This window comes from Telmatherina bonti (genome assembly GCF_933228915.1).
Source record: "Telmatherina bonti genome assembly, chromosome: 24".
Lineage (NCBI taxonomy): Eukaryota > Metazoa > Chordata > Actinopteri > Atheriniformes > Telmatherinidae > Telmatherina > Telmatherina bonti.
In genome coordinates this window covers 15,882,281-15,896,116 of record NC_136633.1, presented here as the reverse complement: position 1 = coordinate 15,896,116, position 13,836 = coordinate 15,882,281, and the positions used below count along the sequence as shown (strand labels likewise).

Below are 13,836 nucleotides of genomic sequence, written 5' to 3'. Positions count from 1 at the left end.
CTGAGTCCAGACCTGAGTCCAGACCTGAGTCCAGACCAGAGACCAGACCTGAGTCCAGACCAGAGTCCCTATCAGAGTCCAGACCAGAGTCCAGACCAGAGACCAGACTACAGTTCAGACCAGAGTCCCTATCAGAGTCCAGACCAGAGTCCAGACCAGAGTCCAGACCAGAGCCCAGACCAGAGCCCAGACCAGGGTCCAGACCAGAGTCCCTATCAGAGTCCAGACCAGAGCCCAGACCAGAGACCAGACTACAGTTCAGACCAGAGTCCCTATCAGAGTCCAGACCAGAGTCCAGACCAGAGTCCAGACCAGAGTCCAGACCAGAGACCAGACTACAGTTCAGACCAGAGTCCCTATCAGAGTCCAGACCAGAGTCCAGACCAGAGACCAGACCTGAGTCCAGACCAGAGTCCCTATCAGAGTCCAGACCAGAGCCCAGACCAGAGACCAGACCAGAGACCAGACCAGAGACCAGACTACAGTTCAGACCAGAGTCCCTATCAGAGTCCAGACCAGAGTCCAGACCAGAGTCCCTATCAGAGTCCAGACCAGAGTCCAGACCAGAGTCCAGACCAGAGTCCAGACCAGAGTCCAGAGCAGAGCCCAGACCAGAGTCCAGAGCAGAGCCCGGACCAGAGTCCGGACCAGAGTCCAGACTACAGTCCAGACTACAGTCCAGACTACAGTCCAGACCAGAGACCAGACCTGAGTCCAGACCAGAGCCCAGACCAGAGCCCAGACCAGAGCCCAGACTACAGTCCAGACCAGAGACCAGACCAGAGTCCAGACCAGAGTCCAGACTACAGTTCAGACCAGAGTCCAGACCAGAGTCCCTATCAGAGTCCAGACCAGAGTCCAGACCAGAGTCCAGGCCAGAGCACAGACCAGAGCCCAGACCACAGACCACAGACCACAGACCAGACTCCAGACCAGAGTCCAGACCACAGACCAGACCAGAGTCCAGACTACAGTCCAGACTACAGTCCAGACTACAGTCCAGACCAGAGTCCAGACCAGAGTCCAGACCAGAGTCCAGACCAGAGTCCAGACTACAGTCCAGACCAGAGTCCAGACCAGAGTCCAGACTACAGTTCAGACCAGAGTCCAGACCAGAGTCCCTATCAGAGTCCAGACCAGAGTCCAGACCAGAGTCCAGACCAGAGCACAGACCAGAGCCCAGACCACAGACCACAGACCAGACCAGAGTCCAGACCAGAGTCCAGACCACAGACCAGACCAGAGTCCAGACTACAGTCCAGACTACAGTCCAGACTACAGTGCAGACCAGAGTCCAGACCAGAGTCCAGACCAGAGTCCAGACTACAGTCCAGACCAGAGTCCAGACCAGAGACCAGACCAGAGACCAGACCAGAGTCCAGACTACAATCCAGACTACAGTCCAGACTACAGTCCAGACTACAGTTCAGACCAGAGTCCCTATCAGAGTCCAGACCAGAGACCAGACCAGGGTCCAGACTACAGTCCAGACTACAGTCCAGACCAGAGTCCAGACCAGAGTCCAGACCAGAGTCCAGACTACAGTCCAGACCAGAGTCCAGACCAGAGTCCAGACTACAGTCCAGACCAGAGTCCAGACCAGAGTCCAGACTACAGTTCAGACCAGAGTCCAGACCAGAGTCCCTATCAGAGTCCAGACCAGAGTCCAGACCAGAGTCCAGACCAGAGCACAGACCAGAGCCCAGACCACAGACCACAGACCAGACCAGAGTCCAGACCAGAGTCCAGACCACAGACCAGACCAGAGTCCAGACTACAGTCCAGACTACAGTCCAGACTACAGTCCAGACCAGAGTCCAGACCAGAGTCCAGACCAGAGACCAGACCAGAGACCAGACCAGAGACCAGACCAGAGTCCAGACTACAGTCCAGACTACAGTCCAGACTACAGTCCAGACTACAGTTCAGACCAGAGTCCCTATCAGAGTCCAGACCAGAGTCCAGACCAGAGACCAGACCAGGGTCCAGACTACAGTCCAGACCAGAGTCCAGACCAGAGACCAGACCAGAGATCAGACTACAGTCCAGACCAGAGTCCAGACTACAGTCCAGACCAGAGTCCAGACCAGAGACCAGACCAGAGTCCAGACCAGAATTTATGAATTGGCTTCATTATGGGTTTTTTTTTCCTGTCTGTAAAGCATCTTGAAATGACATTGCCGTGATTTGACGCAATATAAACAAAGTTGAATTGAATTAATTAATTTCGCTTTGAATTATTTTAATATGATTTATGATTTTATTGTAATTTTGCTATTTGTGTTGTATTTTGTGCATTATGCTTTACACCATCTGTAATCTTTTAATATGTAATGTAAAGCACTTTGAATTGTTTTGTGCATGAAAAGTGCAAATAAACCTGCCTTACCTAAATTATTTCTTTACATTAGAAAGCTAGCTGTCAAAAGTCGCATCATTTTTACCTTTGGTTCGACATCTTATACTTTTTTCTTTCTTTTTTTTGAAGGGTTAAAAAAAAATTGCATCATGCAAAAGTTTAACAAAAATAAATGCATCTTTTTTATCTTTTTATTTTTAAAAACAGGATAAACAGCATAAACTTTGTAACCCCTCATATTCGACAACATGACTCCTTCAAAGTAACATGCATCCTTCCTTGGATGGAGAAAAGATAACTAGCAAATTGAGCATTACTGCCTATACGATGCTCTGGAAATCTCATATCATTTCTTCTGTATGAAGGATAAAGCGTCTTTAATAAAGCATCTGGGTTTTTTTTCCCAATCAGGTCTTATAGTCAAAACAAGACATGGAGAAGCTGCATTCAGCTTCTATGCTCCTCATGTCTGGAACAAACTCCCAGAAAGCCTCAGATCAGCTGAAACACTCAGACCATCCTGTTCTCAGCTGCATTTCACTAGTTCTTTTTATTTATAGTTATTTTGAGTTTATTTTGATTCCAAATCTTCATGTTTATTTATTTCATGTTAATTCTTTTCCCTTGACTTCTTGTTTTTACTTTTAAATTAAACTTCCTATTTTCTATTGTTTCATTGTCTCTGTAAAGCACTTTGAATCATGTTGTTGAATTGTGCGACAGAAATAAACTTTCCTTGCCTTTAAAACACACACACACACAAATAACCTTCAATGAAATTGTGTTTTTCTTTTCAGGTCACAGAAAAAAATGAATGAAAACAAATATAAGCTGTGTTATCACTTTAAATGAGATTGTGAGGTAGTTTGGAAATCCAAAATGACAGTGTGCAACGCTGACAGCCACACTGCAACCTGATCCTACCACCTAATCCTGATCAAATCCCTGAGGGTTCCTGCAAAAGGCTGTGTACTGGCAGGATGGAACACAAACACAGCATTTGCCAAACAGACCGCTGGGGGAACGACACTTGTTTCCCCTGTTTCCACAGCTGCCTTGTGTGAATACAGCACCCAAATAATTGTGTCGCATTTTTAATCCACTTAAAGCACAATGTCTACAGAATGTGAAGTCATTAAGCAGATATAGATTATTTCTGTCCTGATATGTCGATTTAAGCCAGTTGTGAGCCATAAAATGAGTCTCAGCTGATATAAACTTTAAAGACCAGGATATCATGTTGTGTTATATAAAAGACTCTAAATTAGTGAACACAAATTGCTGAAATGTGGTTTACAATGATGATCTCAAAGGGAAATTGGAAGTTCAGTTTTAAAAGGCTTGTTTCGCAGCATGGATTTCAGCTAATTTGCACTTTTTCCACTGACAAAACACAAACATTATTCCCTGTAAACATGGTATTTTTGTGGAAAAAACAAACAGAAAAGCACCATTGGTTCTTTCAGTGCTGTCAGGTTAAATTCAGAAGATTTCTGAATTTGTTGATGGATGTTTGAGCGATATGTAAAGTCTGAAATGATGAGAAAAGTGTACTTTTCTTTTCTTTTGACAGCTTTTGAAAGAAAACCATCATCATTTGCTGATACCTAGAAAGCGTGTTCATTTGGGTTGTGACGATATGCTTTTGTCCCGATTCGATTCCGATTTTTTGGGGTCGATTTAAATTGCGATTCTCACGATTCTTCAACATTATATGTTGCTGATTTTTTGTAGACTAAAAACAAATGAAAAAAAAAACTGTACAAAACTTTTTTTTGAAAGTTATTTTTCTTAATTTCAATTTTTTTCAACTGTAATGAAAGTAGACGAGTAAAAATTTCAATATAAACAATAAAAATGACAAAAAAAATTTATAATGGATTATTTGTGTTTATTTGAAAAAAAAAAAAAAGATTGATTTTTTTAAACAAAAATAGTCATTTTTAAAATTGTGAAGCAAAAATCCTTATTAGATTTTTTTTAAAATTCGATTTCCCACCCCTAATGTTTACATCTTGATTTACATTCAAGATGTTTACTTGTCACGTGCTCTATTGCACACATACAATATGCAGATTTATGTAAACATTTTGCCAAACACTCCCATGACGATTGCAAAGACCAATAACTGAAGCTTCAATTTTATTACTTTGACTTTATTTCCATTGCAGCCGGTCAACATATTAACTATGCATATCATGATTACTTGCAATTTATGATCTCCTGTTTAAGGATTTCAAGACCTTCCGACATCATCTCCCACTCACCTCTCTGTTTCTTGCTTCTTGGCCCACTCGCACCTTCTCTAACACTCCTCAAAGATTTCCGTGCGTCCATTAGTTCCTTCCGCAACATGGCTTCAATTTTCTCACTTCAATTTCCTTTAAAAATCCCCCCAATTGCTTCTCCTCAAACAGCGCTTTCCCACCCAGACACCATGAAAAACGAGGGAACTTCCTCCAGCCTTCCTCCCAGTGTCGTCTTTCCTCATATTTATGTCATCAAAATGGCTTCTAACGTTGCATGAAATAAAAAGATTGTTAAGTGAAGATGGGCAGCCTCAAGACGACTGCCAAATCTTAAAACTAGCATCTTCAGCTCATATCTCTCCGTCTCAACTTTGACTGCCAACCTCAGTGGTCTATTTCAAGTCCTACATTGTACAACTCATCCAGTTGTACCTTCTCTTTGCACCCCTTACAGTGAGCCTTCCCCCTCCACCCCTAAGTTAGAGCAGGGGATTAAACAGGGGATTTCTGCTGCACAGAAACCAAACGACCTTTTACTGTCCTTTCTGTGTCACTTCTCTACTGGAAGTACTGGAAAGTCACTTCTGGCAGACACGCTCTGATACATTATTAATGATATACTGATTCACATGTATATATTTGCGGATTTAGAACAATGGAGCAGCTATGTGTAAAAGCCGTGTCTATTTCAGAGAGTTAACTGCATGTTGACACTGTAGGCTTGTACTGGTTAAAAGTACAGAAACTGAACTGGGAGCCAGAAATAATGCACTAAAACTGCAGTTCACTTCTTTTAAAAACAAGTTTTATGTGGAATTAACTGCAATCTAAATGATCCAAGTTGATTATTTATTTAGGTTTTATTAGAGCTGGTATAAGTACACATTATAGCCGGGTCCTTTTCTGTCTTCCTGTCACTTTAAAGATGCCTTTTAGGTGATTTAACGGATGCCCTGGCACTCACACTGGGGGTTCTACATTGCTGTAAACCACTTCAATCAAACTTATACACTGATCATTTGAACTTGCACATACACACCATCAACTTTGTTCATTGTAACACTAACCCCTGACCTTATGTTGCCCTCCAAGCATGTCTGATTATCTTCGATTGGGTGTTTGAAAACCGACAGAAGTGCAACTTTAAGTGTTTCAGACTTCTGGAGAAAGTATGAGAGACTGATCCACTTGTCATCAACTCCAAACTCATACATGGACCTGACCAGACTGCTCACATTACAAATTCATCTCAATAACAACATCTCCCAGCAGTGCCTCAAGAATTCACACATCTTTTTTAAAATCAAATGAAAATAGATTCAAGCGTCAAGTTCATGCGCGAGCCTGTGCAAAGTAGCCGAGACGTGGAGGGGTTTGGCTGTTGCACGGATCTAGTTTCCAAATCTGCTGCTTTTTTTACATCGCGGTTCCACAAAACAAAGAAAATAAATGCAAATATGAGCACAAACCCTTTCATTTTCATCTCGGAGGTTGTTTCCTAGTTTTGTCATTTCAGATCTTCGTAAACAAAACACTTGCTTGAAATTGCTTGTTTGCGCAAATTTCCACTTCAATCCTAAATGCAATTTTCTCCAACCTAAAATAATCAAAGAAGTTTCATTAAACAATTCACAAAACTGTGTTTCTGGATCATTTTTCAGCCCTTAAACTGATTCCAGCTTGAAACAACAATTTTCAGTGCATGAACACTTTTTTTTTTAAAGTTACCTTACAAGTCAATTTTGACATATATATGGTGATGTGCAACAATGTAATTGTAATTAATAGTAATAGAAGCTTAAAACGTCTTAAAATACCACTAATCTGCTTCTACTTCAGAGCTTCCATCAAATTGCTTCTCCTGCTTTAGATGCCTGATTATATGTCAATGAAAAGCTGTGCGTCAGAAGATGACGTCAACAAAGTAATCCAGTCTCTGCTTTCTGGTTGGTCTGATCTCTAAGTGTGATACCTGAAATGAAAGACCTGACTGAGTCCCTGAGCGACGCTCAAAAGCAGCCAAAGCCACACACATAACGCGAGCAAACACACACAGTCACTCCTTGTCTCTTTTTCATCCCCGGCGACCGTGATTGTGCGTGACAGTGCCGCGTCTTGACCGTGGTGACGCTATAATTATCTGTGATGTCTGCCTGTGCAATCTGAGAAGGCGGCTGGTGACATCCACACATCACTAGAGCACGAGCGCTCGAGCCGGCACAGCACATACCAGGCCATAAATAACCACAAGGAGAGAGAGAGAGCGAGAGAGAGCGAGAGAGAGAGAGAGATGCACGAGGAAGGCAGAGGTCAGAATGAAAACAGCTACAGTTTATAAAACATGTTTCGGCATCTTCTGTTTGCTGTTAATGTAAACGATGAAGACTTGTTATAAATCAGTTAACAAAATAACCACTGAACAACTCCTCGGACCAGTTTCATACAACAGTTTCAAGTTGGAGCTGCCTTAAGTCGAAAGAACTCACAAAAACCGAGCTGAACCGAGTCAAACTTTTAGCTTATTCTGGATTTAAATTAAACAGTTACAAGAGGGATGATTAGAGATAATCTGAGACCAAGATTAATCTTAATCCTTCAAAAAGGAGTAGTTTTACCTTCTACTTAGTAATGTTTGTATGGGAGCAGGAAGTATTTCTAATTGTTTAATGGCTATTGTGCGCCACAAATAACCGCTTCTAGACAGACTAATTATTACCTCTGCCAAAGTCATGTCTGTGTCTGTCTGTTAGCAATATAACGCAAAACGTTTTGGGCCAATTTTGATTAAATTTTCAGGAAATGTCAGAAAGAGAATAAAGAACAACATCCTTTTGGGGTAAACGTATCCCAGGGGGTACTTGAAGGCTTTCCACATTTTTTTTTTTTTTTTACATTTTCTTTAAAACATCCTTAAACAAAATATTATGAATATATAATTCTATAAATATTTAATGTATTTCAGTTGATGCAAGTGTACATTAAAAAACTGAATTTAGATTTGGATTTAAACCATTTCATCCCTCCCAAAATCCCACATCTCGACATGAATTGAACCTGTTACGAGCCAAATTATATCAGTCACCGTTGCCTTGACAACGCAAACAATGGAGTGTTGGTTGAAACGTAGTAAAGATGTGCAAAAGTTAAAGTTTAATAAATCAAACACAAAGGACAAAATGCTGTATTTTATGTGTTTTCTTAATCTAAAATACTTTGCAGTGGTTAGGGGGTGTACTTGGCTAAAAAAAAAATTTTTTTTACAAGGGGTACTGTGTTGCAAAAAGGTCGAGAACTGCTGATATAGATATAGATCACCATCCTGATGCAGGATTTTTTTTTTTAAATTATTCTTTATTATAGAGGGTGGGGGTTCGGGATCATTTTGCCTCAAAAATAGTTCCTCTGATTATTGGAATATGTATATGTATATACACTTACATTACCTTAACCTGGAGGTGGTCTGCACTCTGAATTTTTCTCGTTCAGCTTGAAGAAAAGCTTGTGGATATTTGAATAAAAAAAGAAAAGGATTTATTTCTACATCAGAATTATTAATCAAAGTTGTGTTATCAGTGTTTCGTTTCTGCATCATACCCAAATTTATCTTCAATTCATTTTTCTTCCCTTTATACTAATTTTATGTTTTACTACTTTACTGTCTTCCTCAGGAGGTTGTTGGTTCGTATTATTACAGACAGGAAGTCAGTCTCATTCACAAAGCCTGTGAGGGCAGGTAGAATTTGTTGGAAGTGATACGATAGTATGATAAATATGAGAAACGTAAAATAGAAATTAGTGACTTACACAGCTGTTGCACTGTTCTAGGAGTTACAATCCCATTTAAGTTGTTTTCACTGCTTATTTCTGTCCAACTGGTTATGACTTTTCAATAATTACATAGTCTGGCACAATTTGCTCCAAAGCCGTCTTTGCACAAAGTATTTTTCTTTTCTTTTTTAAATTTCCAAAACAGTTTCATTTTAAGATTCACATTTGTGTTTTCAACTCCATTCTGGGTTTAAATTATCACTAGATTTACTCGGCCTAATCCAGGTTGCCATAGTCTCAGACTAACTAAAATGCATTTAGTCAATGTGCTGGTTTAACTGTTTGTCTAAGCCCTGTCTCTGAAACTTATGACTTAAGTTTAATCAAGTCTCTTGGACAGAGAATGAAAGTAAGTAAACAAGTGAAATAAAGTAAACAAGTAAACAGTTTGCTAGGCCGGATGTTTATTCTTTTTTTATTATTATTGGCTAAAGAGACTGTTTTGCCATGCAACAGTCTGTGTGTGTGAATGATTATGTGTTTAATTGTTTTACTTGTTTTAATATATGTAAAGCACTTTACGCTACCTAATGTATGAAAGGTGCTACACAAATAAATTTGGATTTGATTTGAAATTAACAAATTTTTTGATCACCTGGTGAAAACTGAGGTGAGCAAGACAGACAGACATGGAGGTGCTGAGTGATGTGCCAGCTGGACCGTGTATGCCAGTTGACAGAGGCAGAGCTGGTGACATGTGAGCTCAACGGTCATCTTTCTTCTTAGGCCAAGGCAGCGAGAGTATGATCAAGTATGTCCGACGACGCAGTGATCTCACTGCAAACCACATGCTCCTACTGACACAAAGAAGTCAAACAGATGATGCAAACTAAGTTTTTATTCTCCCAGATGTGATATTTATGTCTATAGGAACTGCAGTGCAGAGGGGGGGGTTTGACAATCCGCCTCGATAAATCACTTTATGCTCAGAAAAAACAGATACGCGGCTAAAACGACTGGGAAATATGTATACAAATGAAGGCTTGAGCACGTGACACAATGCAGACACACTCGAGTATGCAAGGACTGCTTGACATTTTAACTTGCAGGAGTTCCTATTTTTTCCCCAAGTATGCCTGCACCGCAAATGGTGACATGAAAAATAGAGCTATGTGAGTACATACTGTACTGGTATACATCTATATTCTAGAGTTAATTACCTGGGCGTAGAGCAGAACTGAGCTAAAAATAAGGCCTCAACTCCTCCACTGACAAATGCAGACGTCAAATCTGATAAGATTTGATAAAAAATAAAAAAATAAAATGAAGTTAATTTGTCACTTCACTTGTTTTTTTTTGGCTGAGGAATGCGACATTAAGCATGCAAATATTACGAGGAAATTTAGACCAGATCACTGAGATTTATAAAATGTAACAACATTTTTTTTTTCTATTTTCCATTTTCTTTTCTGTTCTCTTTCTGCCCCTTTTCTATCCTTTCCGGTCAGGTCCAGCAGGATAGACTTTGTAATACAAACAATTATCCAAAACAAATAGAAAAAAAAAAAAAAAGAATCAAGAAATACAAGGGGATCATTACATCTATAAAAGTTCCCTAAATTTGCTCAGCAGAACACAGCATCCAGAAAAAGTAACGACATGCAGTTTTTCCAGATACATAGTTCATGCATTGCTGGCTTTACTGTTGCAATCTAAACAAGCAGATGACCCATTTGTGGCCAAACTGTGTCAATGACAATCGATTTGCAGACATGTTGAAGAGCTGCCACATGTCTTCATAGCTTTATTTTACACCTCAGTCGTGGCTTTGTATTCCCATTTGATCCACTGGCAAGTATCATAAAGTATCTAAAATTACACAGACCGAAATCCAAGCAAACCCAACACCGGATTTTTTTTAAATTTGCATACAAAATATTCATTAAAAATAGTTTCCTCTCAAGGTGAGACATTTTCACTACAAGTCGTCTTAAATGTCGTCTCCATGCCACAAAATCAGAAACAAATATGTCTGCCAGATGATCCCTGGTGTGAAAGATAATTTCATGTCTGATTTTAATGTGATTCTTCCATGTTAAAGGGAAGCATCATCATCCTGAATGAGACACAATATATCTTCAGACGAGTGATATCTTTCCCACTTTCAAAGGAACCAGCTGTATAACAGATAACTATGGAAAGAACATGCTTCATATCGTTAAAGACTAACAATCTGTGCATATTTTAATGTCCAGTCTGTATTACCTTCACCGAGGTCCATGACAGCCAGCACAGCACTGCAACTCGCCTCTCCCAGCTCATTGGTCGCCACGCAGGTATACAGGCCGGCATCGCTTGTGCGGCAGTCCCGTATCCACAGCCCTCCTGAGTCCTGAGCTTCTGAGGGGGGGAGGGGCTCATCGTTGTGGTACCAGGTCAGCGAAGGTGTCGGACACCCTGACACTGACACCCTAAGTCGGATATCACAACCTGTTCCCACCGCTGCTTTCCGGAGTTTACGGATGAAGACGGGAACAGATGGCTCTTGAGTTTTACTTCCATTATTTTGAAAATCTGGATTGCGGCTGATTTTGACCTTCTTGGAAGGGATGCTGAGGGAGGGACTGGACACAGGGCTGTCTGCCATCTTGATTATATTTTCTGGACTTCTTTACACTGTGTATGCTTTATGCAGTCAACATGAGCTGCAGCTATTGAATGTCTCCTACAGATTCCAGTGGTTCAGATATCTCTCCACTGACAGGGAGTAAAGAGGACGCATTACCTGAGCTGCTGCATTGGGACCTGAAACAACCACAGAATCAAAAGTCACAATATTTTCGCAAAACAACCTAATTATGATCATTAAAATAAACATCTCATGTGTATTTCTCAAACTTTTTAGGGTTTAACAGGAACTCCTTGGCTGTATTGGCAAGTATGTAGCACTTATAGCAATGGTAGTATTTAAGATGCTAGACACATTTTATGTCACTGAATGCACTAATTCTCAGCTTGCAGTACTTTTATAACCATAAACCATAAGAGTCTGCATTATTACTAAAAGAATACATTGCTTGACCTCTTGACCTCTCACTTCATGGTTTTTCTGTAATGTAAAAAAAAAAAAAAAAGAGTCCTAATCCAAATCCATGAAAACAGGCCATAATAATAATAACACCACCACCATGCTTGAAGATGGGAAAGCATTCCTAAGGTGGGATGCAGTCTTCTCCTTTCTCAAAAAACTTCCCCGTTCTGCTTAAAATACTCGTCTTCCCACTTTTCACAAGAGCCTTCAGCTTTTTCTTCTGATAGGAAGCAATTTGTTTAAAAAATATAGGCTCTAAAAAACTTTTTCCACACTAATTTGTTTTTTTTTTAATTCAAAAATGTTGTTCTCATACGTGTGCAATTTTTTGAAGATTTGTGTGTTTGTGTGTGCGCAATTCAACCGAAATCCTGCTTTCTTACTTAAAATATTGGAGTTCAGTTTCACCCTTACATTGACTGTCACTTCCCAGATTTATAATATATGATAGTAAATTTGTAATTTCATTAAATTGGCCTAATTTCTTCTGTCAACCATTTTTTTTTTTAAAGTGGCAGAAATGCAATGTTGTCATCACATCCATTAGCTGTATATATTTTAATACTCAGTTTTAAGAGTCAGCTAAGCCTTCCAAATGTCCAGAACACCACCAACAAAAAGAAAAACAGCAACACTAACAGAAAAGAAGCAACTCACCTCAGTTTTGCCACTAAATCCAAAAGGAATTCCTCTGGACATCCCTGCGAAGTCCAAGTTAAGGTAACAGGATCCATGAGGCAAAATATTTCATCTCAAATCATTTGCTGAAGCCTGTGTCTCTGCGTGTCCTTTAGTAAGCACAGACTGAAGGTGTAAGTCCAGCCTAGATCATGAAGCATTAGCAGTCTCTCCCATGGTCCCTTTCAGCAGCTTGACTTCCAGTGTAAAGTGCTCAGACAAAGGGAGAAAGATCCTTTTCCTTAATGTCAAACCACTCAGGTATTCTGCTATAAGATGTTTCAGTTTGAAGCTGCTTAAAAGCTACACTTTTAACCTTTTTAGGCTTTTAAGTACTTAAATCAGCTCATGTTATCTGTCTCCCTCTCTCCCATATTGCTGCTTCACCCCCAGCTCCCTCAGGTTGGGAACGACAGCTGCACAGATAGGTCACATTTCTTGGACTGCCTTCTATGACCTATTCTCACACACTTATGCACATGCATACTCAAAGCACCCGCGGTCTAAGCCCCTTTAGATAATATTATCAACCAAAATGTGTGTGTGTGTGTGTGTGTGCATGTGTGAGAACGGCAGAGACAGCCAGAGTGGGGCAGTTGGAGTTTCTATAAAAGGAAAGACTAAGAATAAAGACGGGACTTGGTGATTCATACTGGAGGGCAATGATATAACAATACAGCTGCTTGGAACAATACTAGCTGAAAGAGAATATGATGTTTGAGAGGTTTATTCACCAGAAGCATATAAAAGCATTTGTGTGGTTCTTATTTAAACATCTTTGGCGCTTCCTTCATTTCTCTCTTTCCCTACAGTCTTGCTATAGTCTGACAAAAGAATGAGTTAATTAATGCTCTGATAAATGTGCTTTAGATGCTGTGATCATTTGATGATTCAATATTGTTATTTGGACTTGAAAAATAAAACATTAACAATGCTTGCTTGCAACTATATCATTAAAACGGACAAAAATGGTGGTTTGGATAGTTTCAGAGCAATATAAAAGGACAAGTTAGAAATCAGGATAAAGCACTAATGAGTGTCTGTAATGGACTGGTGACATGATCTATTCGGTTCCATTCTGATTTTTTTGGGTGCCGATTCGATTTAAATTGTGATTCTCACAATTCTTCGATGTTGCTGATTTATGTAGACTAAGAAAAAAAAAATGTACAAAACTTTCCATGTTTTTTTTTTCTTTTCTTAATTTCAATTAGGAAAAAACAACACAGTCACCAGACCATCATTTTGCTGCTATAATGCCCTAAAAGACAAGTGAAAAGATCAATAAAAACATAAAAAAATGACAAAAAAATTTACAAGGGATTATTTGTATTTATTTGAAAAAAAATATTGTTTTTTTTTTTGTGTGTGTTTGTGTGTGTAATGCATGATTTAATGCATGATGTAATTTACTATGACAAGACCACTAATATGAGACAGTTGTGATGAGCCAAGTTGCTGTTAGACACTTTTATTTGTCCATTCTGTTTACAGACCTCATTTAATCCAAATGTAATGTGAAAACTGTTGGTTTTCACATTATTGCATTCCACTTTGGGGAAAAGGCAGATTTGTTGATACTGTTATTAAGGTGGCATTTAAAGTTACAGTTTTCTTGCTATAATGAGTTGTACTCTCTGTCAGATTATTCTTTCTCCTCCTACAGGCTTGGACAAATAGAGTATTTCCAG

General features: G+C 39.7%; 1 protein-coding gene across 1 annotated transcript in view; it reads right to left on the bottom strand.

Moving 5' to 3' along the window:
- Positions 1-12,522, bottom strand: part of spega (striated muscle enriched protein kinase a) — a 56,496-nt gene extending 43,974 nt beyond the window's left edge. Inside the window, exons 1-2 of the mRNA XM_079263950.1 lie at positions 12,125-12,522; positions 10,642-11,181 (exon numbers count right to left, since the gene is read on the bottom strand). Coding sequence (XP_079120076.1) covers positions 10,642-11,023 — 382 coding nt within the window. The 5' untranslated portion in view covers positions 11,024-11,181; positions 12,125-12,522. The remainder of the gene's footprint in view (positions 1-10,641; positions 11,182-12,124) is intronic.
- Between the last annotated feature and the right edge of the window lie 1,314 nt (positions 12,523-13,836).